At 56.1% G+C, this 27,358-nt stretch overlaps 2 protein-coding genes across 4 annotated transcripts; both read left to right on the top strand.

Moving 5' to 3' along the window:
- Window positions 1-4,433, top strand: MSRB1 (methionine sulfoxide reductase B1). 2 transcript variants are annotated; one of them, XM_081255685.1, is made up of 4 exons: window positions 49-206; window positions 1,996-2,144; window positions 2,491-2,605; window positions 3,540-4,433. In XM_081255685.1, the coding sequence occupies exons 1-4, from the start codon at window positions 152-154 to the stop codon at window positions 3,569-3,571; spliced, it is 351 nt and encodes a 116-aa protein (XP_081111811.1). In that variant the 5' UTR covers window positions 49-151; the 3' UTR covers window positions 3,572-4,433. The 2 variants fall into 2 exon arrangements, with proteins under 2 accessions (XP_081111812.1, XP_081111811.1); XM_081255686.1 differs by lacking the exon at window positions 2,491-2,605 and having other exon boundaries at window positions 1-206.
- Window positions 219-27,358, top strand: HS3ST6 (heparan sulfate-glucosamine 3-sulfotransferase 6). 2 transcript variants are annotated; one of them, XM_081255684.1, is made up of 2 exons: window positions 219-347; window positions 26,608-27,358. In XM_081255684.1, the coding sequence occupies exon 2, from the start codon at window positions 26,615-26,617 to the stop codon at window positions 27,221-27,223; it is 609 nt and encodes a 202-aa protein (XP_081111810.1). In that variant the 5' UTR covers window positions 219-347; window positions 26,608-26,614; the 3' UTR covers window positions 27,224-27,358. The 2 variants fall into 2 exon arrangements, with proteins under 2 accessions (XP_081111810.1, XP_081111809.1); XM_081255683.1 differs by lacking the exon at window positions 219-347 and adding an exon at window positions 20,984-21,489.

Raw genomic sequence — 27,358 nt, forward strand, 5'->3', positions numbered from 1 at the left:
GGGGGCGGGGCCTCGGGCGCCGGGGCATGTCCGGGATCCGAGTGGGATTGGTTCTCGGGAGGCGGGGCAGGAGGCGGGCACAAGCACCGGGTCGTAGGTCTGTGGCCTCGGATCTGTCGGAGGCGGCGATTGTGCAGCGTTCCCGGGCGCCATGTCGTTCTGCAGCTTCTTCGGGGGCGAGGTTTTCCAGAACCACTTTGAGCCGGGTACGACCTGTAACCTCCTGGAGGACAGCGGGGGCGGGGACGCGTATTAGAGGGGGCGTCGCAGCCCTCCGGGTGGCGATGGAGCCCCGGAGTCCCGGGAACGGGGGCCGAGTGTGACCGCGCGGGGAGGAACGCATTTGGGTAAAGGGGATACAGAGGAGGGAGGAGTTGGGGGTTCCGGAGAGTAGGGGTACTTGAGGGGAGAGGGACATTGGAGAGAGGGTGTCGCTGTCCTCGAGGAGGACAGACCTTGAGTGTGAGCGTGGCCTTTTCCGAGGAAATCTGCGGGGTCAAGGTATGGGGGTGGTGACGCCGTTGCGGGTATCCGGGTCAGGATCGGAGCTTTAGGGGGAGGCGGTGGAAGGTCTTGTCCAGGGGCAGCTCCTGTGACTGGCCTGCCTCTCCTTGTGGCATCCTCCTGATATTACCCTAGCCCTTTCTTCTCCCCGGTTCCCCAGACCTGCGGGGTAAGCTGGAAAGCACGTCTTGTTGGGATCCAAATGTGACCGCCTGGGTGCCTCCCCCACCTGCCCAGGGCCCCAGGTTTGGGTAACCAGGAGTGCTGCTAGGCTGCCAATGGCCAGTGAAGTTTGACTGGACAGCCTGGGTCAGGTAGGAGGGGTGGAAGGTAGGGGGTGAGTGGTTGGTTTGGGGGCATGGCCGGCCATCAGCCCTGGCCCCAGGCTTTGAGAGGCCCAGATGAATCCCCTTCTGGGCTGTGCTGCCTGGTCATGGCCTAATTTGGTAAAAATATGCCCATAGGCAAGACTAGGGCAGCGACCTACCCCTGGATGGGATTTGTTGGGTGTCAGCCCTCGAGGGGGCTGGGATGTGATACCCTGCGTCTCTGTGAGCCAGCTGTGACATAGGACCCTCTGGGCAAAGTCCTCCCTTCAGACTCTCTGGCTGTGGGACTCCAGGTTGTCCTCAGGCTACTCTGCCAAGCTGGAAGCTCCACTCCCACAGCAGCTCCTGTTTCCTCTTTTCTTCCCCAAGTTACTGGTAAAGGCTGAGTAGGTCACAGACTCCAGGGCAGGCTGTCTCCACGCCAGGCAGGGGGCAAAGAGTGACTCAGTACCCCTCGAGGGACCCCCAAGCAGTTTCCTGTTCTGCGAGTCAGTTTTGCAACCTTTCTTTTTCCCCCCTCAGGGTGATCTTTTGGAGGTAGGTTAAAACTCATCCTTCTCCCTGGCGCTCTGTCTTCCTGGGCCCTCTGTCTGACTGGAAGTCTTTTGCTGGGATCAGTCTTTTCCTGCTTGGAGAGCAGGCTGGTGTCTGGGCATCCACCTTACGGCTTCTTTGGGCAGAGGGAGGTCCACGTGGGAAGGGAGGGGGGCTAGTGGTGGTGCTGGCCATGCCACAGCCCCCACTGTGTGGGGCCTGCTTGTGTGTGAGGGGCAGAGCTGTGTCCTCATCAGAGTGCCTGGGTTCCTTCCTGGCTGCACACCCTGTAGCTGAGCGTTTTGCATCCCTGAGCCTCAGCTTCCTCATCTGTAAAATGGGAACATCTGCATTACAGGGCTGTTAAGAAGAGTGAAAGAAATAAGTGTGAAAGTGGCTCTCCTGGTCTCTGGCACAGGCTCAGAACCGCTAAATGTGAGCTCCATGCTGTGTCTCCCACACAGAGCCGATACCCAGGCTTATGGGTGGTGGGTGGGTGAGTAGGGAGGGTGCGCAGCCCACCCTGTAACCGGAGTGCTGCTGTCCTCTCCTGGGTTCAAGGATTTAGGTGCTCACCCCCGAGGTGCTGGAGCCAGCATCTCTGCTCTTACCTCCCCTTCCGCCCCAGGCATCTACGTGTGTGCCCAATGTGGCTATGAGCTGTTTTCCAGCCGCTCAAAGTATGCACACTCATCCCCATGGCCAGCCTTCACTGAGACCATCCATGCTGACAGTGTGGCCAAGCGTCCAGAGCACAATCAGCCTAGAGCCTTAAAGGTGGGTGGTAGCAACTGGGGGGCGGTGAGGAGGTGTAAGCCAGGGGGGTCCTGAGAGCCCCCTACCCCTTCCTGCTGTTCCCCCTACAGCTGTAGGGGCCTAGGGTCTGTCTATTCCAGGCCTCTGGCTTCAGCCAGGGAAGCTGACACCCCAAACTATTGGGAGAGCCTGGGGTCCTGGTGGGAACAGGGAAACAAGATGGTTTTCCGGGGCAGGTTCTGGGCCAAGGCCAACCTCTCATGCCAACAGTTACCTTGGGAAATAGGCATGGGGAGGACCCCATGTGCTGGTGGCAGCAGGGGCCACGGCTGCAGCTGTTTTCATGGCTGTCTTGTGGTCTTCCTAGGTGTCCTGTGGCAGGTGTGGCAATGGGCTGGGCCATGAGTTCCTGAACGATGGCCCCAAGCGTGGACAGTCCCGCTTCTGAATATTCAGCAGCTCACTGAAGTTCATCCCTAAAGGTGAGCTTGCCTGCCGGCAGCTGGGCACAGATCTGTGTACAAGCCTTTAGAGGCCCAGGGGCACACTGTTCTCATGCACTTACAGTGACAAAGCATGGGGGCACCAAAGCGCGCTGCCCAGGGCCACTGGAAGGTGGCTGTGGGACAGGGACAAAGGGCAGACGTCCTGCCTCCTGCATCTGGTTGATCACGTGCAGGGTGGTGCGGAGGCTGAGTTCTGGGGCTGTGCAGCTGCAGGCTTGCTCGTCAGCCTCTCTGAGCCTCCTCATCTTCTGTGTAGTGGGCGTGATGGCAGAGCCTCCTCTACAGGCCCGTTAAGACTGGCTGCATGAAAGTGCACTGGGGTCTGGAGTGTAGTAGGGGCTCAGTAAATAATGTGCTCCTGTTGTCAATATTCTTATCACTGGTAGATTGTTTGGGAGCTGTTTTTCATTTGTGTGTGTTTTATCTGAGCTCAGCCTCCTCTCTGGCCCATTGCTCTCTGTCTGCATCCCCAGCCGCCCTCTGGACTCCTTCGCACTCTTTGTAGCTCAAATCCCTCTCTTCATTTGCTGCCCGCAAGACTGCGGCCAGTCCCTAGTCTCAGTTTTATCCTCTGTAAAATGGGGTTGCTAACAGCACCCGCTCGCTGCCCTCACTGTGGGGTTAAGTGAGGCTGTCTGTGAGGGCCAGTGCGTGATAAATGTTTGATAATACTTTTGTCCTTTTGTAGCTATTTGTCCTCCGGTACGTGTGGAGGAAAGACAGACTCTGGGTTCTCCTGCAGATCTCAGGGAAAGAACTGGGCACAGAGACACCCCCAGGCTGCGGGTCTGGGTCCTCCCAGCTCTCTTGGTCTGCAGGCTGCAGCGGGAGTGGGCTGGGCCAGGGAACGGTGTCTGAAACCTAAGTTAGCAGCGACTTGTTTTTCTCTCCCCTCCCTCATTTCTTTCAGGCAAAGAAACTTCTGCCTCCCAGGGACAGTAGGTGGGCAGCCCACACCCAACCCAGATGGACACTGCTTTGTGGCCACACTCTGGACATCCCACCTTAGAAGTGGAACCCCAGACATTTCGACAGGGGAGTAGTGGGGAGAGGGATAGCTGAAACATCAGGAAGGTTCTCGAGGCCTTGCCTCCGAACAGGCTAGGAGAAGGGAAGAGGCTGGGAAAAGGAGAAGGCTACACTTGGCTGCCAGGGGGTGCCTGGAGGCCCCACTGTCGGCTCTCACAGGAGTCTCAGGGAGGGGGCTCTAGGCCTGGCTCGTCTTAGAGTGATGGTGCAGCCTCTATCTTCTCTCCTCAGCCCGCTGCCCCCTCCCTGCCTGTCTGGACTCACCCCCGTGAGGCCCAGTTCTGAGATGGGCTCTGACCCTCGCTGAAGCTCTTGCCCGTCTCCAGCAAGCTGTGCTAGGAGAGAGAACGCAAACAAGGGCGGCCCCAGTTGGCTGCTCCAGCCCTGGTCACTCTATGATTTTCTCTGACTAAACCCTTCCAGGCAGCCAGAGTGGTGATGATCTGTGACCCGCTGGGGGAGCAGGCAGAGGGGACAGATCTCTGGTCTCTCGGTTACGAAAGGAGAAATCCCGAACCCTGTTGCACCATCTGTGTGGATGCTGCTTGCCCCACTCAGGCTTAGGAAAGCAGCTATTGCTCCATCACCTTGACTGTGCAAGGCTGGGGACACCAGAGCTCACAGCCTACAGTTCACCGCTTCCGGGGACACAGTGACTGTGCCTCACTGCACATGCTCTGAGAGTCCTGCCATCAGGAAGGGTGGGCGAAGCCCCTTCCATCTTGAATCCTCTTTGGAGTAATCAGGAAGAGATCAATAAACAAACAGAACCCAGGCTTGCTGTCTTTATTAACAATATCAGGGACGCCAGGACCCAGGGTCAGGCTTTGCACAGCTGTTTCACTTGTTCCACAAATAGTTATTGAGCTCAGTGTCAGGCTCTAGCTTCAGTGCTTGAGATGCAGCCATGAGAAAGGCAGATGGGGCCTGCCCTTAAGGTCTTTTTTTTTTTTTTTTGGTACGCAGGCCTCTCACTGCCGTGGCGTCTCCCGTTGCGGAGCACAGGCTCTGGATGCGCAGGCTCAGCAGCCATGGCTCACGAGCCCAGCCGCTCCGCGGCATGTGGGACCCTCCCGGACCGGGGCACGAACCCATGTCCCCTGCATCGGCAGGCGGACCCCCAACCACTGCACCACCAGGGAAGCCCTATTCCTAGGTATTTTATTCTTTTTGTTGCAATGGTAAATGGGAGTGTTTCCTTAATTTCTCTTTCAGATTTTTCATCATTAGCGTATAGGAATGCAAGAGATTTCTGTGCATTAATTTTGTATCCTGCAACTCTACCAAATTCATTGATTAGCTCTAGTAGTTTTCTGGTGGCATCTTTAGGATTCTCTATGTATAGTATCATGTCATCTGCAAACAATGACAGTTTTACTTTTTCTTTTCCAATTTGTATTCCTTTTATTTCTTTTTCTCTGATTGCTGTGGCTAGGACTTCCAAAACTATGTTGAATAATAGTGGTGAGAGTGGACATCCTTGTCTTGTTCCTGATCTTAGAGGAAATGCTTTCAGTTTTTCACCATTGAGAATGATGTTTGCTGTGGGTTTGTCATATATGGCCTTTATTATGTTGAGGTAGGTTCCCTCTATGCCCACTTTCTGGAGAGTTTTTATCATAAATGGGTGTTGAATTTTGTCAAAAGCTTTTTCTGCATCTATTGAGATGATCATATGGTTTTTATTCTTCAATTTGTTAATATGATGTATCACATAGATTGATTTGCGTATATTGAAGAATCCTTGAATCCCACTTGATCATGGTGTATGATCCTTTTAATGTGTTGTTGGATTCTGTTTGCTAGTATTTTGTTGAGGATTTTTGCATCTATATTCATCAGTGATATTGGTCTGTAATTTTCTTTTTTTGTAGTATCTTTGTCTGGTGTTGGTATCAGGGTGATGGTGGCCTCATAGAATGAGTTTGGGAGTGTTCCTTCCTCTGCAATTTTTTGGACGAGTTTGAGAAGGGTGGGTGTTAGCTCTTCTCTAAATGTTTGATAGAATTCACCTGTGAAGCCATCTGGCCCTGGACTTTTGTTTGTTGGAAGATTTTTAATCACAGTTTCAATTTCATTACTTGTGAGTGGTCTGTTCATATTTTCTATTTCTTCCTGGTTCAGTCTTGGAAGGTTATACTTTTCTAAGAATTTGTCCACTTCTTCCAGGTTGTCCATTTTATTGGCATAGAGTTGCTTGTAATAGTCTCTTAGGATGCTTTGTGTTTCTGCAGTGTCTGTTGTAACTTCTCCTTTTTCATTTCTAATTTTATTGATTTGAGTCCTCTCCCTCTTTTTCTTGATGTGTCTGGCTAATGGTTTATCAATTTTGTTTATCTTCTCGAAGAACCAGCTTTTAGTTTTATTGATCTTTGCTATTGTTTTCTTTGTTTCTATTTCATTTATTTCTGCTCTGATCTTTATGATTTCTTTCCTTCTGCTAACTTTGGGTTTTGTTTGTTCTTCTTTCTCTAGTTCCTTTAGGAGTAAGGTTAGATTGTTTATTTGAGATTTTTCTTGTTTCTTGAGGTAGGCTTGTTTAGCTATAAACTTCCCTCTTAGAACTGGTTTTGCTGCAGCCCATAGGTTTTCGATCGTCGTGTTTTCATTGTCATTTGTCTCTAGGTATTTTCTGATTTCCTCTTTGATTTCTTCAGTGATCTCTTGGTTATTTAGTAATGTATTGTTTAGCCTCCATGTGTTTGTGTTTTTTATGTTTTTTTCCCTGTAATTCATTTCTAATCTCATAGTGTTGTGGTCAGAAAAAGATGCTTGGTATGATTTCAATTTTCTTAAATTTACTGAGGCTTGATTTGTGACCCAAGATGTGATCTATCCTGGAGAATGTTCCGTGCGCACTTGAGAAGAAAGTGTAATCTGTTTTTGGATGGAATGTCCTGTAAATATCAATTAAATCTATCTGGTCTATTGTGTAATTTAAAGCTTCTGTTTCCTTATTTATTTTTATTTTGGATGATCTGTCCATTGGTGTAAGTGAGGTGTTAGAGTCCCCCACTATTATTGTGTTACTGTCAATTTCCTCTTTTATAGCTGTTAGCAGTTGCCTTATGTATTGAGGTGCTCCTGTGTTGGGTGCATATTTATTTACAATTGTTATATCTTCTTATTGGATTGATCCCTTGATCATTATGTAGTGTCCTTCCTTGTCTCTTGTAACATTCTTTATTTTAAAGTCTATTTTATCTGGTATGAGTATTGCTACTCCAGCTTTCTTTTGATTTCCATTTGCATGGAATACCTTTTTCCATCCCCTCACTTTCAGTCTGTATGTGTCCCTAGGTCTGAAGTGGGTCTCTTGTAGACAGCATGTAGATGGGTCTTGTTTTTGTATCCATTCAGCAAGCCTGTGTCTTTTGGTTGGAGCATTTAATCCATTCATGTTTAAGGTAATTATCGGTATGTATGTTCCTATGACCACTTTCTTAATTGTTTTGGGTTTTTTTTTTTTTTTTTTTTCTTTTTGCGGTATGTGGGCCTCTCACTGTTGTGGCCTCTCCCATTGCGGAGCACAGGCTCTGGGCACGCAGGCTCAGCGGCCATGGCTCATGGGCCTAGCCGCTCTGTGGCATGTGGGATCTTCCCTGACCGGGGCACGAACCCATGTCCCCTGCATTGGCAGGGGAACTCTTAACCACTGTGCCACCAGGGAAGCCCCTGGGTTTGTTTTTGTAGATCCTTTTCTTCTCCTGTGTTTCCCCTTAGAGAAGTTCCTTTAACATTTGTTGTAGAGCTGGTTTGGTGGTGCTGAATTCTCTTAGCTTTTGCTTGTCTGTAAAGCTTTTGATTTTCCATCGAATCTGAATGAGATCCTTGCTGGGTAGAGTAATCTTGGTTGTAGTTTCTTCCCTTTCATCACTTTAAGTATATCATGCCACTTCCTTCTGGCTTGTAGAGTTTCTGCTGAGAAATCAGCTGTTAACCTTATGGGAGTTCCCTTTTATGTTATTTGTCATTTTTCCCTTGCTGCTTTCAATAATTTTTCTTTGTCTTTAATTTTTGCCAATTTGATTACTATTTGTCTCGGCGTGTTTCTCCTTGAGTTTATGCTGTATGGGACTCTCTGTGCTTCCTGGACTTGGGTGGCTATTTCCTTTCCCATGTTAGGGAAGTTTTCAACTATAATCTCTTCAAATATTTTCTCTGGTCCTTTCTCTCTCTCTTTTCCTTCTGGGACCCCTATAATGTGAATGTTGTTGCATTTAATGTTATCCCAGAGGTCTCTTAGGCTGTCTTCATTTCTTTTCATTCTTTTTTCTTTATTCTGTTCTGTAGCAGTGAATTCCACTGTTCTGTCTTCCAGGTCACTTATCCGTTCTTCTGCCTCAGTTTTTCTGCTATTGATTCCTTCTAGTGTAGTTTTCATTTCAGTTATTGTATTGTTCATCTCTGTTTGTTCTTTAATTCTTCTATGTCTTTGTTAAACATTTCTTGTATCTTCTCGATCTTTGCCTCCATTCTTTTTCCAAGGTCCTGGATCATCTTCACTATCATTATTCTGAATTCTTTTTCTGGAAGGTTGCCTATCTCCACTTCATTTAGTTGTTGTTCTGGGGTTTTATCTTGTTCCTTCATCTGGTACATAGCCCTCTGCCTTTTCATCTTATCTATCTTTCTGTGAATGTGGTTTTTGTTCCACAGGCTGCTGGGTTGTAGTTCTTGCTTCTGGTGGATGAGGCTATATAAGAGGCTTGTGCAAGTTTCCTGATGGGAGGGGCTGGTGGTGGGTAGAGCTGACTGTTGCTCTGATGGGCAGAGCTTAATAAAACTTTAATCCGCTTGACTGTTGATGGGTGGGGCTAGGTTCCCTCCCTGTTGGTTGTTTGGCCTGAGGCAACCCAACATTGGAGACTACCTGGGCTCTTTGGTGGGGCTAATGGCGGACTCTGGGAGGGCTCACGCCAAGGAGTACTTCCCAGAACTTCTGCTCCCAGTGTCCTTGTCCCCACGGTGAGCCACAGCCACCCCCCACCTCTGCAGGAGACCCTCCAACACTAGCAGGTAGGTCTGGTTCAGTCTCCCCTGGGGTCACTGCTCCTTCCCCTGGGTCCCGATGTGCACACTACTTTGTGTGTGCCCTTCAAGACTGGAGTCTGTTTCCCCCAGTCCTGTCAAAGTCCTGCAATCAAATCCCACTAGGCTTCAAAGTCTGATTCTCTAGGAATTCCTCCTCCTGTTGCTGGACCCCCAGGTTGGGAAGCCTGATGTGGGGCTCAGAACCTTCACTCCAGTGGGTGGACTTCTGTGGTATAAGTGTTCTCCAGTCTGTGAGTCACCCACCCAGCAGTTATGGGATTTGATTTTACTGTGATTGCGCCCCTCCTACCGTCTCATTGTGGCTTCTCCTTTGTCTTTGGATGTGGGGTATCTTTTTTGGTGAGTTCCAGTGTCTTCCTGTTGATGATTGTCTAGCAGCTAGTTGTGATTCTGGTGTTCTCACAAGAGGGAGTGAGAGTACGTCCTTCTGCACCATCTTGGTTCAGGGCCTGCCCTCAAGGTCTTAAGGCATAGTTGAGACAGTAAGTTCACGCCAGATGAAGAGAAGGGCTGTATATAACTACAGCAGAGAGAGGGGGCGGGGGAGCAATTAGGAGGCTGGTGCTTTGGGTCCAGTGGTCAGGGAGAGGGATGCCAAGGAGGGGTCATGCCAGCTCAGCAGCGAAGGTGACAGAAGCAAGGAGAAGAGCTTCCCACAGTATATGCAAAGGCCCTGAGAAGGCCACGGACTTGGCCTGCCCCAGGCCCTGCAGGAGGATGTGCACAATGGGCCCCGTGAGGAGGTATGGTGTACTCCAAGAGAACTACACGATTTTCCCAATTTATCTTTTTTTAAAAAATATTTAATTAATTTATTTTTGGCTGCATTGAGTCTTCATTGCTGCACGTGGGCTTTCTCTAGTTGTGGCGAGTGGGGGCTACTCTTCGTTACAGTGTGCGGGCTTCTCATTGTGGTGGCTTCCCCCAATTTATCTTGACAGAACTCCAGGGAACGTGTTGGAATGGATACTAAGGGTGGGATAAGGTTGGAAGGAACATAACGTTGGGTCAGGTCAAATTTATTGATAGGGGCTCACTAAGCAGAGATTCTGGGTTTAATGATACAGCTTGGGGGATCAGAAAGGGCTCTAACGGTTTGGTTGGTTGGTTGGCTGAAACATGGACCAAAAAGTGGCCAACAATGAATGAGCTGTAATGCCAGACCTGCCTTGGTTCAATGGAGGGAGGGATCCAAAGGCTTAGGGAGACAGGAAGGTTAGAGTGGGTCTGTCATTTAGGACCTGCTCTCCCACCTTGGAGGATCCAGACAGCACACCTCTCACCACGATTGTGAGGAAAGTTTGTGCACGGAGCCCCAGCATCGTAGAAACTCTCTGTGATCACTCTTCTCTGTAGGCCAGGAATTACAGGAGACCTGCTGCCACTGAACCAGAAGACTGAAATTCACGGGGGTCACTGGATCCCGGGGTGACAGGACCACGTGGCAGCTCTCAGTGACCAAAGGCAAGGGAGCGGTGCTCACTGTGATGGCCAACAGAGGCAAAGCGGCCATCAGAATAGTCTGATTCCCACAGAATTACAGCGTCGGCCAGTGGGACGGGGTGCTCCTGGAAGTGAAATAGATCAGAAGCCTGCTGAATTCTCACTTGATCTTAATGAGCAGAAGAGTTCTAAGTCAAGTGAGCAAGAGTCTAACTTGAGTCATAAAGACAGTCATGACCCCTCATTCAATTCCCAGGCTTGAGCCAGTTTACATGCCCAGAACACCTAGAATGAACCAGAGGCAGGACCCCTTGAGGAAGGACCCTGCTATATCACCAAAAATTTAGATTGTTAATCTTTCTCCCAGCCTTCTCCAACGTGACCTATACCAGGGTCACTGTGCATTGGGGAAATGGAAGTAATCAGACATTTCGGGGACTACTGGACACTGGCTCTGGACTGATACCAATTCCAGGACACACAAACTGTGTTAGATAGGGACTTACGGAGGCCCGGTGGTCAATGGAGTTTTAGCTCAGGTCCATCTCACAGTGGGTCTAGTGGGTCCCCAAACCCATCTTGCAGTTATTCCTCCAGTTCTGAGTGCATGATTGGAACAGACCTACTCAGCAGCTGGGAGCATCCCACATGGGGCAGAGTGGAACCTGCAGGTGTGAAGGCAGAGGTGGTCAGATGAGGTTGGTGTGGCTGGGGAGGGAGGAGGGAGAGGCCAGTGCTGCCCTTTCCCTGACTCCCAGCCACAGGTCAGGGGTCTCTGCTCTGGCACAGGGTCACTGTGCAGGGGCTGCTGGCTCACCGGCTGGGCCTTGGTGGGCCTCCGGCTTAATTCTCAACCTTGGGTGGTGCACATAACTTTCCCCTGTCTGGGGAACCCAGCCTGTCTCCCTGTTGGGTGAGGGCACGGGAAAGCCATGGAGGGTGGGGCAGGAAGGTGGCATAGATGCATGGATTCTGAGTGCATGTTGCTCTGTGAATTAGACCTGAGCTGCTGAGCTGGGGAAGGTTTGTGGCGGGTGGGAGGGGTCAGCACTGACAAAGCACCAAGGAGGCCAATGCGGAGGAGCCCCATTCAGGAGGGGCTTCCTGCAGCTCATCCCCTCCCCACAGTGCGGCAGCCTCCTTGTCTAGAAAGCCTCTCCATCTTTGCCCTGCTGGGGGCCAGCACTGATTGCAGCTGCTAGAAAATCCCGCTGGGGTTGCAGAGAACCCTGTGTTTCCAGCTCGTATCTCTGACCAAACTCCCCTCTGTGTCCCAAACTGGTCACCAGCTGAAGTGGAGCCTAGTCACTTGGGGTCATTACCGGCCCTGGGGCACTGTCCCAGCCCAGCCTGTGGCCTGCTCACGCCAAGTCTAGCAGCCAGCTTTGGCCCAGGGCAAGCCCACTGTAGGTGAGCAGTTATTGAGTGCTTAGTGTGTCTTCATGGGCATCACCGTGCTGAAGCTCTACCCTAACCCTGGTGGGGCAGGTACTCATTCTCCAGGGGAGGAACAGGAGGCTCAGAGAGGGGGCGGGACTTGCCTGAGACCACTCAGTCTCAGGTCTTCTCTGTCCACACCTGTCCCTTTCCTCTCTTCTTCAACCCCAATGACAAACGGTGGCTCTGGGAAGGTCGCGACCACCTGTTGACTGTAGTCTGATTTCAGCAAGCATGTTGAAGGTGGCTAGGGGTGGGGAGGAAGCCAGCTGAATGGTCAGCAGGAATCTCTGGGCCCCAGGGCCAGGATGGACCTTGGACTTTGCTCACCTCTCCCAGCACTCCTGGCTCTGCATACTGGCCCAGGGGGCTCCCTGAGCGTGAACTTGGCCCAAGAGCAGGCTGGCCTCCTCCTGCAAACTGAGCCAATATGTCCAGGCCATGCCTCTGGGGGTGCCTCTTTGGGCTCAGACCTATAGCAGGGTTGGATGGAAGATCTGCTGGTGCCCAGGTGGGCTGGGGCTGGGGATGGTGAGACTGGTAGGGGAGCTGTGAGCAGCAGTGCCTGGCTGCCTGCACCCCAGGGGCCCCACGCTCATTTGTACATGGTGGTTAACGGGGTGGGGGGGGTGGGAGCTGGCAAGCAGTGTCCTTGGAGAAGGGGAGTGAAGAGGGTGAGCCCCAGGACCCCGAGGTCCCCTCATATCGCGAGCCTGGAAATGGATGGCCCCGGGCAGTGTCTCTGCCAAGGGCTGGGTGGAATCATGTCACCCACCCCTCCCCCTGCTGCTGGGTTACATCATAACCTCTGGCCTGCAGCCCCAGTTGCTTCTTGAGAAACAAAAGGCTCTTTGAGAGCCCATCCCCCTCTGCTCCCCACCGTGCCCCCTTACTTGCCAGGTGGAGCCCCTAGGACACAGCCTTTGGAGCCAAGTGTTGCATTTGGGAGCAGACAGCTCCTGGTGCTCTGCCGACACCAGGCAACAGCAGCCAGCAGGCCCAGACACAGCACAGCAGGGCAGGGCACCTTGGGCAGGGGACCAGTGGGAGAAAGAAGAAATCTGACTGGGACTCTGCTGATCCCCAGCCTGGAGGCAGGGACGGGCTCAGAGGGGAGCTCAATAAACGCGGAACAGACAAGTGAATTGACAATGACTGGGACTTTCGCTCATCCAAGGCTTTCCTTTCTTCTGAGTGACAATTGCCAGGGAAAGCCGTGACCCTGGGGGGAGTGCTGCTCAGGGCAGGTCCTGTGGGTAGGTCCCAGGACCCCCTGACCTCATGCGGGCACGTGGGCAGGGCCGGCAAGTGGAAGTGGCAGCTCGGAGAAGTCAGTGGTCACCGCCAAGTCATCCACCGTGCCCCCACCCCCGTACAAGGCCCTGGTAGGGGGCCCAGCGCTATGACCCCCTTCTGAGTCAACCGGTCCTCAAGGCCCCCTCCTCTGGGAGTGGGCCTAGGGACCGTGTGCAGGACGGACCAGCAGGGGCCGCTCAGGCCCCAGGAGCGCTGGGGCCTGAGCGGTGCTGCAGTTCCCCGTGGCGCCGCCGGGGGCGCTGCGGCAACAGCTCTGGCGGTCTGGGCGGGTCCCTGAGCCCAGCTCCCCCCACGCCGCGCCCCTTCCTGTGACCCCCCACTCGGGCCGGGTCCTCGCGCCCTAACCACACCTCGCGCCCCAGTGGCCTCGCACCGCAGCCTGGCTCCGCGTACCCTACTCTGCCGTCCCGCGCCCCGGCCCCAGCCCGACCCGGTGCCCCTCGCGACGCCCTCGGCCCGCACTGTCCCAGCCCAGCCCCGCGCCCCGGCAGCGCTTCCCCGCGGCACCCAGTGGTCGGCGCCGGCATCACCTGGCCCCCAGGTCGCGCCCACCCAACATGCCAGTGCCCGGCACACAGGCCGAGGCCTCTTGGCGTCCGAGGGTGCGGCGGCCGGTGATGGTGGGGCCGCATCTGGTGGGCTTCAAGACGGTGACTAGTGCGGGACGAGCAGTCGAGGCCCAGGGTCCCCCTTCCGGAGTCAGCAGGAGCGGGACAGAGCTGGGGGCTGGGAGAAGGTGGAGACAGGACGCTCCCAGCCCCAGCCAAGCCTCAGCCCCTTCTCCAGGGCAGCTGGGTGGGACCCGCCTGCTCTGATGCCCCCAACCTCCTCTGGCTGTGGCCCTTTCACGCCTTCATTGTACCTGCTGCCACCCTGGCCCACCCCGGGGGCACCACGTCCTGGAGTTCCAGTTCCCATGCATCTTTACCTACTTCTCTCCCCCACAATAGTGACAGCTCTCAGCTGTCCCAACCGGTGTGGTCTTTGCAAAATAATCATCAGACCAGGTAACTTCCCTCAGGGGTTCCCACTGGCTCTGCTTGCTGAGGCTCCACAGAACCCCCCCACTGTCCTGATTTCCCACTCCACAAATGATAGCAGCGTTTTGTTTTGTTTTTTTTAAAATCATAACTGTGTTGTTTTTATTACCCACAGCTCCTGCACCCAAACCCCTGCACCTGGGCCTCTAGGCCAGCCAGAGTCCATTCTAGAATAGGGTAATCTTGTTCCCTACCCCAAACACGGAGCCCTGAGGGGTGCTGCCCGAGGTAGAATCAGGTGAATGTGAATCAAACTGCACTGCCTTCTGCTCGCTCCCTCTGCAGGGGCTGCACAGTCTCAGGATGAGCGAACCACACATCTGCCTGAGTGAATCTGTGCTCTGGTGGATGCAGGAACCCCAGGAGCACCTGTCACTCTCCCCTGGCCCTGGGCACTAGGGCTCTGCTTAAGGAGCTTAGGGGCAAGAAGCCCAGGGAAGACAGTTGGTGGGCCCTCCAAGCAGACAGGAGGGGAGGCTGCTGGGGAGGGGACTGAGGGTTACCTGTCTATAAGCTCCTTCCACCCCAGCCCCTCAGCACCACCAGCACCTGTCTCTAGGCGTGATTTGTTCCTTGTAAAACCGTGGAGATTATCCATGGTTCAGCCCCTGGTTTCATGTCTTATCATGTTTCATCTCCAACTAGGATGCTTACAGGCTCCTCTTGGCTGCAAAGGGCTTGGTGGCTGCACTGCCAGAGGCTGGAGCAGAGATGAGGCGGGCCCTGTGGGCTCTGCCCCACCTCACCCCGAGATGCAGTCTGCATGTGGCCCTGGGCTCCCCCTCCCATCTCCAACTGCAGTGGCTTTTTGGTCCGTTAGTTTCAAGAGTGTGAGGTTTTTTGTACCCCATCTCTGATACCGGAGCCCCTGGGGTGTGTCTGGAAGTTGGGGGAGGACAGGGAAGCTAGAGTCAGAGGAAGGACAGCGCTGACCGGTATAGGGGACAAGGATGGAGTCATTGTTCTCTGAGGAGGTGGTGGGAGTCTATTTCGAAGGTCCTATTGTCAGAGCAGGAAGCCTGCCGCTTAGGGAGGGGTCTGGCAGGGAGCGGGGCAGAGTGCCAGGCACCTGCCCCAAGATGCTCAGCCCTGGGCTCTGGGTTCTTGGTCTTCCTGAGCCCCAGCTGAACAAGACTGGCTGCATACCTGTCTGTATGTCTGTCTGGCCAACTGTGGGCATGGGGTGTTTCTCCTGGAATTGTGGGGGGATGGAGTGTGGCCCTCCGTGGGGGTACTGTTCACTGGCTGTGCTGGCTGTGCACCTGTGAGTAGGTCACTCGTGTTCATGGAGGTTCAAACTTGGGGCTCTCCACACTGGGTGGGGGACAGTGGCTGGGGCCGAGCAGCAGGTCTCTGAACCCCACTCCTGCCTCTGTGTGTGTGTGTGTGTGTGTGTGTGTGTATACGCCCATGGTCATGTGCCCTCTGCAGAGCGTGGGGTTCCTGAGCCTGCGCCGGGTCCCTTGCTCCTGACAGAATGTGCTCACAGTCAGCTTCCAGTCCATGGGGACCCTCACCAGGGCACAGGTGGACAGACCTGGCCAAAGAGCCCCAGTGGCTTAATGTGGGGCCTCTTAGATGATTCCGAGCCTTCCCCATGATGCCAAGAGGCTCCCACGCCCAGAGGCCTGGCGTGGGGCTGTGAAGCTGGAGGAGGTGGGGATGGGGTGGGGACAGAGGGAGTCCTGTTTCTGTCTGACCCTCCTTTCTTCCCCCTTTAGACTCACCTTGGGTATAAAGGCTGTTACCAGCCCTCCTCTTTGCAGGGCTGGGACTGCCAGCCTAGAAGGATTGTTGTAAATTGAGCTGGGCCAGGCTGGTGGGTGGGAAGCAATTTGCAGGCCTAGTTATGCATCCTGAGAACCCGGAGCCCTGCCCTCTCCTGGAGAAGCAGGGGCCTGTGGCAAACAACCAGAGGGTCGTTTGTGCTGAGCCCTCCAGGAAGACCCAAGGGAAAGGAGTGAGGGCGGCTGGAAGCAAGCTGGGGGCCATCCCTGTGCAGGAGAGGGGTCTGGCTCCTTCTGGCAAACCCTGGAGCCCTAGGCAGGCTCCATGCATGTGTGTGACCACTCAAGTGGCTGGGGAAGCCCTTGCTCCTCCCCACTCCTTGCCAAGGGGCCCTTCATATGTCCCTCCTGATGCTGGAAATATTGTCTGCCCTAGCAAACCCTTGTGTCCCATGGTGTCCCCATGTCTAGCTGGTCACCAGGAACAAGACCCTGGGTTCCAGCAAGCCAGGCTGGCTGGACACCTTGAGACTAGGGAGGCCTTTCCTCTCCAGCCTGGACCCCCAGGAGGATGAATTATGAAGTACTTAGGTCTTTCAGGGTGGGAGCAGCTTCAGGGCGCCCCTTCTTGTGCCAGGGTCACTGTCACATGTCCACTACCTCCTTATCATAAAGAGCTTAGAAGCCAGGCACCCAAAGAGGTGGGGGCTGGTGTCATCTTTGTTTTATAAAGTAGGAAAATGAAGCTCAGAGAGGCTGGATACCTGCCGAGGTCACCTGCTAGGAGGGGTAGAGCTGGGATTGAATCAGCCTTCATCGCCTAAAAAGTTCTTGCTGTCAGCTTTGTACTGTGCTGCACGAACACCCCCCCACCCCCGCCATGGCCTCCTGGCCCCCTTGTTCCCTACCAGGCTGAACTGGGCTCCAGGGGTAGGTGGGTAGACGTCTCTTAGGGGTCCCTCCCCAGGAGGAAATTGCATCCTCTGTGTGCTTGGGCAAATCCGGCATCTCAAGTGGAAAAATCCCACACAAATCAAGGACAGCTGGGCCCGCCCTCGGCCGCAGCCCCCTCCCCTCGGCTCCCCTTGCAGGCTGAGGAATCCCAGCAAGCTGTGGGAGTGGGTCTGGGGGGTAAGGGTGTGGTTCTAGGGGAGGAAGTTTCTGGAAGGCCCGAATGTGTGAAATCTCCCCCAGCTGTCCCCCACAGAGAGAGGGACTGTATGGTGTTATTAATCATTTTCCAGAGTGGGGCAGCTTCTTGCACACCCTGCGATGCTGTGGAGGCCTAGGCTGGGGGTGCCCACCCTGCAGAGGGGACAGGCTGGGTAGGAGGCGGAGAGGGGCGTGGGAGAGGGGTCCACACCTAGACTCTCTCAGACATACACACAGAGTCAGTTACTCAGTCACTCAACAAACATTCATAAGCACTCACCATGCTTAGGCATGGAGCCACAGCAGGGCTCAAGACTGACCCCATCCCTGCCCTTGCAGAGCTCATGGGTAGGTGGAGGAGATAGATGGGGATCAAAATCACCCACAGGGAAATAATTAGAGTCTGCGAAGGAGACACAGACATAGCTGGGTAGCTGGGTCATGGATTTGTGAGGCCAGGCTGGGCCTTCCTCCCACCATGAATTTACTCCTCAGGACTCCCTTCCTAGACCTGCCCTCTCTGATCCCCTCTGCTCTGGCCCCCCTTGTCATCTCCCCCAGGGATGATGCGTATGTGACCCAGCAGCCTGCACAGCTCAGCCCGTCTCCTCTCCCACCTTCTCCCTGTTCCTGCCTGGCCACCACATCAGACCCGACTTCTTTGCTCGTCTGGTGGCTGGCCTAAGGAAGGACCTCTGCCTGGCCATCCTGCATGGGGGTCCAGACAAGGTGAAAAGGGAATTGAAATTGGGCCATGTGGAGCCCTCAAAGCCGAGGGGCCCCAGGGGCGATCAGGCTGGGCAGAAGCGCCTGGCTGACACCTGTTTTCTCTTGACAGGAGGCGCGACTGGACAGGGCAGGAGTTGAGCCACCCTCTCAGGGCACAGGGATAGCCACCCACCCTGTGCCCCGATGGCCTGGTCTCTTTTGGGGCCCCAAAGTGACTTTTCACCTTGTGGCTCAGAGAGGGGGATTCACTGTCCCTAGGTCACACAGCGGGGAGCTGGAGCTGGACTCTGATGGCAAAGCAGGGCAGAGGCAGAGTGAAGGAGCCACTCAGACATCCTGGGGAGGACAGAAGGCAGCAGCTCTGGGGGTGAGGAGCATGGAGATGTAGATTCTGAAATTCCCAGATTCAACCTTCAAAAGGACTCTTCATGAAAGGCTAAATGTAGTTACTGTCTACCCAGCAATTCAACTCCTAGGTATATACCCAAGAGAAATGAAACATATGTCCACAAAAGAACTTGTAAATCAACATACACAGCAGCATGATTCTCAATAACCAAAAGGTGGATAAAACTGAAGTGTCCATTGACTGATGAATAGATAAACAGAATGTGATCCATCCTTACAGTGGAATATTATTCAGCACTAAAAAGGAATGAAGCATTGACACACACACTACAACATAAATGATCCTTGCACACACTATGCTGAGTGAAAGAAGCCAGTTGCTAAAGGCCACATAATGTATGATTCCACTTATATGAAATGTGGAGAAGAGACAAACTCACAGAGACAGAAAGTAGATTAGTGGTTGCCAGGGGCTGGGGGAGGGGAGAACAGGGAGTGACTTCTAACGGGTGTGGGATTTCTTTTTGGGGTGATGAATATGTTCTGAAATTTATTGTGGTGATGGTTGTACAACACTGTGGATATACTGAAAACCACTGAATTTGAGAAACTAAATGGCCGAATTGCATGTTATGGGAATTGCATTTCAATGAAGCTCTTCCTTCAGAGTTAGGTTTCAGGGACCAGAGGTTTGGGCTGCTAGGAGCCTGAGGCCATGTGCTAGAGAAAGATGAGGCTGGGACCCACTCCCCAGGGATGAGCCTCGGCTCTACCCCGCTCCTCCTCCTCGCCACCCCCATCCCATCACTATGCTCTCTGCTGCTGGGCCTTTCCCCAGCCGACTGGGATGCCGTCCTGCTCCTTGCCTGACAATCACCTACTCTAGAAAGCCTTCTTCAGCCTCCCTCTCCACTTGCATCCTTCCACTGGCTTGTCTCTATTGAGTGCCTATCAGGTACCAGGCTCTGTGAGGTACACTGGTGAACAAACTTCCCAAGGCTGCCATCCTGGATGTCCTCAGATTTGCATCCACCCCTCACCTGAGAACCAGATGGTGGGTGGAGAGAGGGGATCAGGTGCCAAACACCAAGCTGACTCTTGTCCCTGGACCTCACTCCCCCACCCCCGGCATGTTTGGTGTCCTGTTGCTCTTGGTAAGTTCCTCCTGGAAAGTCCTCAAGGTGTATCTATATCTGTGTGTGTGAGTGTGTGTGTGAGTGTGTGTGTGTGTGTGTGTGTGTGTGGTGGGGGGTGGGACTAAGGAAAAGGCATTCCCAGCAGGGAGAACAGCATGAGCAAAGGCTAGGGGGTGCCTAGCCAGTGCCTGTGCTGGGCAGGGAGATAGAGGGGCCATCAGGTTTTAAAGCTGGAATTTGGAGCCCTGAGTGGTGGCTGCTGAGGCTCTGGGTGGGTGCTGCAGGTGGAGTGGGTGGCTCTAAGGAGAACCAGACTGTCTGGAACAAATCGTGTTTTAAGCTAGACCAGAAGAAGAACTTCCTGTGACCCTGCATGTGCTGGCATGTACCCCAGACAGCGCTGTGCCAACACCCCACAGACGGGGCTCCTGGCTGAGTCATGCCCTGACAAGCAGATGCAGGCATGGCATCTGGGAACTGGGCTGAGGCCCTGGTCAGTGGTCTTCACTCCATTGGCTCTGCAGAGCCCTCTTCCGGCCAAGGCTACCTCTGGGTGGGTGATGGAGGCCCCTGCCCTGGGGAAGTGCTCCAGGTTGCCCTTAGATCCAGATAGGCTCAGGAACAGCCCATTAACCAGCAGAAGCCAGAGCAGTAGTCTCTGGGCATTGGCTGGAGGAAGGCTGGCCTCTTCGGGGAGCCCATGCCCACCTGCACCAACCCTGAGCCCAGGAAGCCTGGGGTAGAGGCAAAGGCAGGACATGGGTTCCATTCTGTCTCTACCTGGGGCTGTTTGCCTTCTCCCAACCAGCTCTCCTCTGCCTTCTTTGTGCTGGGCTGGGGGTTCAGTGAGCCTGGGGGTGTGTAAAACTCCCGCAGAGTGTCCAGCGCCCAGCAGGTCTCATTACTGGGAGTGGCCCCTGAGTCTCCCTGCCCCTCAGAGGAAGCTCCTAGGACAGGACCCCGGCTCCTCCTTCTAGTTTCCTCAGCACAGGTCTCCCGAATCCTTCACATCTCCAATAGGAGCCGCTTTGCCAGCGCCAGAGATGGGTCGCTGACATCCCAGGGCAACACCAGGTGGACTAGGCTGCACAGACAGACCGTGTGACATGGTAAAAAGAGTCAGAAGACTGAGGTCTGAATTTCACTGGGCCCTTGGGAAAGACGCCTGTCCTCCCTGAGCCTGTCTCCCAGACTTTATTTATTTATTTATTTTTGCATTACGCGGGCCTCTCACTGTTGTGGCCTCTCCCGTTGCGGAGCACAGGCTGCGGACTTGCAGGCTCAGCGGCCACGGCTCACGGGCCCAGCCGCTCCGCGGCATCGCGGTATGTGGGATCTTCCCGGACCAGGGCACGAACCCGTGTTCCCTGCATCGGCAGGCGTACTCTCAACCACTGCGCCACCAGGGAAGCCCTCTCCCAGACTTTAAAATGGTAATCAGCTTGGCTACTCCTCTCCAACCGCCCTGCCCGTGACCCTGACGCATGGCAATGGCAAGCCAACTATCAGCAAGATGCGCCCCATTCCCGCCGCAGACTTCCTTCCACCTTCCTGGAACCCCTCTGCGCACTAGGGCCCAGGTGCACGCGACTTCTTGGCCCACTTGTTCCTCCCGCGCACCTGCCGCGTTGCCCTCGTCCGGGAGGGGCAGCGATCGGCCCTCTAAGAGCGGGTCCTTTGGCCAGCAGCTCAGTCCTGTCACCGTCCTGCGTCCCAATCTGCCGCCGCCGCATCCCGAGCGGGCTGGGGCCTGGGGTCTCCGAGCGGGCGCGTCCGGCTAGTCACTGAGGCTCGGAGTCGCGCCGCGGCGCCCGTAGGTGCCGGCGAGTCCCGGGTGGAGCAGTGGTTCAAGCGGGGCGGGGCCTCTGGGCTGGGCGGGGCATCCCGCCCTAGCACTGGTCCCTCCCGGCTCCCAGAAGACTGGGCAGTGGGGCGCAGAGCAGAAGCCGGGCGCAAGCGGACTGAGCGCGGCGCGGGCGGGGATGTGCGCCCTCCTGCAGCCCCCGCTCCCAGGCCTGGGAGCGGTGTGGCCCCATGGCAGGTAGCGGCGGCCTGGGCGGCGGGGCAGGAGGCAGCCAGGGCGCCGGGGGCGGGCCCGGGGCCGCGCTTCGGGCGCCCCGTGCGCCTCTGCTGTTCGCCGCTCTGGTGCTCGGAGCCTACTGCCTTTGCGCCTTCCCCGGACGCTGCCTGCCGGCCGGCCGCATCCCCGCGCCAGCCCCCGCGCCCGCCGAGCCGCCCCGCGCAGCCCGCAGCCTCGGGACGTCCGGCCTGCCGGTGGCCAGTGGCTCGGGCCGCCGGCGCTTCCCGCAGGCGCTTATCGTGGGCGTGAAGAAGGGCGGCACGCGCGCCCTGCTGGAGTTTCTGCGGCTGCACCCCGACGTCCGCGCGCTCGGCTCGGAGCCCCACTTCTTCGACAGGTGCTACGAGCGCGGCCTCGCCTGGTACCGGTGAGCGCTCGTCCCGTCCGCCCCATCGGCTTCCTGGCGGGTGCCTTCCGGGAAACCTCGTGGTGTGCCCCAGGGGTCTCACTGGGGACCCCGCGGGGCGAGGACTCCAGGCATCTTCTGGGGCGGAGACCAGCCTGCGTGGGGGCTGAGGCTTGACCGGGAGGACGCGACCCTCCTGCAGCAGGTTTTATGGAAAAGAGGGTCGGTCACTGGCCATGGACTCCCAGAAACTTTGAAAACTCCAGGGAAAGCCCTGGTTCGGGGCTAGAGTGCGATTCCAGCTGAGAAGTAGTTTGGAGCTTGTGGGGTCTGAGGTGCTTTAGAAATACTTCATGCTCAGTTGGCCCTCCCCCCTGCATCACTGAGGGGAGCATGTCTGAACTCTGGTCAGTTACCTTAAGAAAGGGTCTCCGGGTTCCCTGCAGCCTCCTAGAAAGTATCTGTCAACCCATTCCCCACCCCTAAGACTCCTGATCCTGGAGAGAGGAATCCTTCTCCATAGTCCTGGGCGTCTGGAGAAAGTCTGGTCTTTAGAAAGGAGGAGGGTGCCTTTGAGTCAATGCCCAGGGATGGGAATTGGGACCCCAGCCTCATGTCATGAGGCTCTGTAGCTGACCTGACTCCCACCCAGTATGGCCTTGGGGGGTGTGGTGGAATGTGGGGGAGCACCCAGCCGCAGCTGAAGTAACCTGTCCTGGTGGCTGGTCAAACACCAGCCCCTCCCTGCCGAGGTTAGCACCGAAGGATGAGTGTGAGGCCCAACCCTCTGCCTCTGTCAGTCGGGCGCAAGCTTGCCTCAGCGCCCTATCCCTTCCTTCGGGGAGATGAGGGCTTATAGATGGAGGGTGAGTCACCCCACTCCCCACAGCACCAGCCTCATCCCCAAGCTTGGGCCAAGCCCCTAAGGGCCAGAGAAGACCCTGTCCAAGGTCACCTGGTGAATTAGTGGTGAGTGGGGGGTGGCAGGACTGAGACATTTTACCTCCAGGTTTACCAGTTTTTCTGTACCCAGATTCCACCCTGCCCCCCTTGTTATCTTTGCTTTTTTGCATCAGAATTACTTATGGGTTTGGAGGGTTCCCAGTGAGAACAGGGGGTTCTGGCTCATGAACTCTGAAGGGTTGCTGCTGTCAGAGGTCTAGGGAAGTTGTGTGGTGATGGGGGAGGTGAGTCCACCCCTGAACCCGACTGTCTGAATCCCTGCATTCTCAGCACTCAGGGAGAGACCACTACCCCACTCTGACAGTGCTTCAGCTTCTGAAAGCATCCCTAATTCCTCACTTCTGTGCAGAGGAAGAAGAGGAGGGGGGAAGGAGGAGGATGAGGAAGGGGAAGGACACACTGTTAACCATAGTGCAAATTTCAGAGCTCACTACTGACCCCATAAGCTGGGCTAATGCGGGGCTGCAGGAGAGTCTAGAATTGGGTTTAGACCTAAAAAGGCTCCCAAAGAGCCAGGGATCCTGAGAGCCTATCCAGGCCCTCCCTGGGCACATGCTCCAGCTCTGGGGGACTGGTCTGGGGAGCCTGAGGGGCCTGAGAGGAAGCCAGCTGGACCCAGATTCAGGGTCAGATCCTCAGCACAGGGGAGGGCCTCTCGGGACATTGGTGTCCCTGAGGCCGGAGGTGGGAGTGGGATGATTCAGCAGCCTGTTTAAGTCTGGTAGAGGAGACTTTCTCCTTCCTCGGCCCAGCCACCGCACTGGGGGGGAGGGGTGGCGCAGAGGAGGCAGAGGGTCAGGTCCGTGGCTTCCACCCCTTTAATCCGGAGCCGTCCCTCGTCCCTCGGGGCTGGCTAGTGCTGACCCTTCACTGGCTGGTGCAGGGCTGAGCTTCTGGAGTGCGTGTGTCCACGTGCCTTCCAAGGGACGAGGCCGTGCGCTGATGTGTGTGCACGTGGGCATGGTGTTGCTCACAGGCATCTGTGCCTCTGAACCTGACTGTCCTTCCAACCAGCCGTGAGTGTGCAGTGAACCTCTGAAAATGCCCACCCCTGCCTGTTTCTCCAGCTGCAAAGAGGACGCCCAGCCCCCGGGCAGGGAGGGTCTGGTGGCCTTGTCTGCTCTCAGGACCCTGGGCCCAGCCTCCAGAGCCTGTTCGTGGTGGGGGTGTGGGGCGGTGAGTAGAGGAGCAGTGGCCAGTGCCCCCAGTTGACTTTCTGGGACACCTGTTCCCACTGGGCTCTGACCAAGCAGTGACTCTGGCCCTTCCCTTGGCCTTGGCAGGGGTGCTGGGCTGTTCAAAGTTGACCTTGGCCAAACCAGTCCCCCTCCCTGGGCCTCAGCTCATCCCTCAGGCTCTTGAGGATCCTCCTTCTTGGGGACCGTGACCCCCAAGTGTCCCCAAGCTCACACAGCATTTGTTCATCTAGTCACTGACTCATTGAGCACCTTCTGTTTGGCAGGTGCTGGGGTCACACAGACAGACACCCCAAGTCTCAGTTCAGAAGGGAGCGCCCTGTCTGGGGGCAGGTGGGGGCTGTACTTTGACCTTAGTATTTTGGAAAAGCACAGAGACCAGGAGGGATACAGGTAGGGCAGCCCCCTTGGCTCCTGGTACCGTGTTGTTCCAGACAGGAACCGTAGCTGCTTTCTGCTGAGTCCCAGGCCCCGCTGGATGAGGCCCAGGCGAGGTGCAGGATAGGGGGGTGGGGGTGGGTCTGAGACAGAGGAGGGAGAGTTGCCTGGAGCTGGATGGAAGCCGCAGGGAAATGCAGACCAGATGAGCAGGGAGGGAGTGTCCGCAGAGCAACTTGTCAGATGTTTGCCGTGTGGGGGTCAGAGTCCTGTTCCTCTCATCCTCTCCCCAGTCTCTCCCACCCCCAAGAAGCCCCCATCCCCACCCTCCTCTGTGCCTGGCTGGCTGGGGACAGGCTTCTGAGGCCTGGGGAGGGTGAGTAATTGATCCCAAAGATCTCAGATCTCAAAGCTGGTTTGTGGCAAGAGTGGGCCTGGAAAGTCACCCTCCCCCATCCCCGTTCCCATCCCCCTTCCACGGTGGGGCTGGGGGCACCTCCCTGACTTCCTTTCCTCTGACATCCTTGGAGAGAAAACAGCAGTGGGTGCTAAGGTCCCTCTAATTTTTGTCAGCTTCCTTGCAGCCCCTCCCCCCAGGCAGGCTGGAAGGGGTGGGGATACTCAGAACCAGGTGAGACCAGTCTGGAGTAGGAAAGAGGGTGCTCCTGGGGTCACTGGGCACCTGGGGGAGGAAAGGGATGGGAAGGGGGTGTCAGAGCTCGGTGAGGAGGGTCCCAGAGTAGTCAGGGCTGCTTCCCTCCTTCAGGAGGGTGATGAAGGGAGGACGGTGACTTCTGATGACGTCTGTCGGCATTGGCTTGTCTGTGGGTCTCAGCATCGAGGTCCAGTGCGGGGAGATCCCCCTTCTTTTGTCCTCCCTCTTGTGGGAAGGGGGATTCCCTGAGCTGGCTACCCCAGGCTGCAGTCCTGAACCTCAGCCCTTGGCCTTGTTCCCACCCAAGTTCTCTTTGAACTTATTCACAGGGAGGGCTGGGTGCAATTCCCACCTGGATTCCTGGGAGCAGAAGCCAAGCCAACACCGCCTCCCAGCAGCTGCAGCCGACATCCACCCCAGCACTTCCTGCTCCGTCTCTGAGCCTCAAGTGGGGCAGTGAGTGGGGTGGAAGGAGTCCCAGATCACTCCTGGGACATGGGGGGAGCAGAATTGTCTCCCATGACTTCTGTAGACCAGCTCTGCTCAGGGCCTTAGTTTGAGGGGAGGGGCAGCTCCCACAGCCGGCAGACCCTGCAGCCCACCCCACTCCCCCGAGCCAAGAGGGTGGTGTCAGGGGAGCCGGTGGCATGCCTGGGACTCATGTGTGCACGCTCTCCAGTCCCGACATCAGTACCCTCCAAGCTGAGCACGCCAACTCGTGTGCCTGTACACCTGGGTGTCCACCTGGCCTGAGCAGGAAGAGGAGACTGTCTCTCAGAAGCTCGAGTCTGGGGGTCACTAGGCTGGATGAGACCTGAATTCTGTCCTGTGTGTCACCCTCCTGGCTGGGGCCAGTCCTGAGGGCTGTCAGCGGGATTGGGGGCAGATCCCTCAGAGATGGGGGACCGAGACACCCCCCACCCCATCCCTAGCACAGAGCCTGATAGTGTCTGCCTCTGTTGACCTAGTTCCCAGCCCTCCCTCGGAGCTGTTTGCTCAGCTGGCCCTGCCGCTGCACCCTGCCCCTCCCCACCCTGTTCTACCTGGCTGGCAGGGTGGCCTCAGGATGCTACCCAGAGTCCCTGGACTGCCTGGGTGGGGTGCTAGGATGGGCTTCCCCAGGTTTGGGGTTGTCAGGGGTCTGTCACCAGCCGACTCCCCCGGAACCTTGGGATGGGGTCAGTGCCCCCCAACCCCCACCCCTGGTCAGAATGAGAGGATTGCTCGGAAATGCTGCAGCTGCAGCCTTGCACCATGGGTTCCAAGCCAGGTCTGGGCAACCCAGGCGGCTGGGGTCTTGAGACAGATCCTCAGGCTGCCTCAATGACCTCTCCAGTGTCCTGGGCTGCACTGTGGTTTTCAGCATTCTGGGGGGCCCAGGTCGGGGAGAATTAGCAGGGCTGCCATCAAAGGCAGGAGATGCCATGCAGGGGAGGGAGTGATAGGAGGGGCAGCTGCCCATTTTGGGGGACACTTGTCAATAACTAATGGCCTAATTCAGGGGACACCATCAGCCACTTAATGAAAGTGTAACTGAGGTAATTACAGTGCCGGGGCCTGTGGGGGTGGGTAGGGTGGGTGGAGCCTTGTGGGTGGCAAGTCTGAGGAGTGCTGGGTCTGGGGTGAGAGGCACAGCAGTGTCAGGGTTGGGGTGCAGTCAAGCTCTGGGAGGGGTGTGGATTGCCTTGGAGGATGGGCCCCTACTGTGAGCCTGTGCTGAGGCTGGGCGCCCTCACGGCCAACACCCCAGGCTGCCCACCCAGACACTTAGGATGGGTGGGCCTGGTGGGGAAGGGGAGATGGGGAGGCTTGCCTGTCTTGTAGGTATGGGGCTTCCCTGGAGGAAGGGGAGGTTAGTCTCGGGGCCCTGGGGGCCGGTCTAGCATGGGAGGGCTGGAGGAGGGCCAGCACCTGCTCATGCCCCCCTCTCCACCCACCTTCCCACAGGAGCCTGATGCCCCGCACCCTGGATGGGCAGATCACCATGGAGAAGACCCCCAGCTATTTCGTGACCCGGGAGGCCCCACGCCGCATCCACGGCATGTCCCCGGCCACGAAGCTGATCGTGGTCGTGCGGAACCCCGTGACCCGGGCCATCTCTGACTATGCGCAGATGCTCTCCAAGACACCGGGCCTGCCCAGCTTCGGCACCCTGGCCTTCCGCCGAGGCCTAGGCCCCGTGGACACGGCCTGGAGTGCCGTGCGCATCGGCCTGTACGCCCAGCACCTGGACAACTGGCTGCGTTACTTCCCACTGTCCCACTTCCTCTTTGTCAGTGGTGAGCGCCTGGTCAGCGACCCAGCTGGGGAGCTGGGCCATGTGCAGGACTTCCTGGGTCTCAAGCGGGTCGTCACAGACAAGCACTTCTACTTCAACGCCACCAAGGGCTTCCCCTGCCTCAAGAAGGCCCAGGGCAGCGGCCGTCCCCGCTGCCTGGGCAAGTCCAAGGGCCGGCCCCACCCACGTGTGCCCGAGGCCATGGTCCAGCGCCTGCGGGCCTTCTACCGGCCCTTTAACCGCAAGTTCTACCAAATGACTGGCCAGGACTTCGGCTGGGACTAATGGGGCTGGGGAACCCGCGCCCTGCCTGGGGATGCTCGGTGACCTTAATTTATGCCTGTCACCAAGCCGGAGCGGGCCCTGTACACAGGGCTGGGCAGAGACAAATATTTACAAAATAAAGTTTGGATCTGTGTT

Source organism: Mesoplodon bidens, assembly GCF_964165515.1.
Source record: "Mesoplodon bidens genome assembly, chromosome: 15".
NCBI classification, from domain to species: Eukaryota; Metazoa; Chordata; class Mammalia; order Artiodactyla; family Ziphiidae; genus Mesoplodon; species Mesoplodon bidens.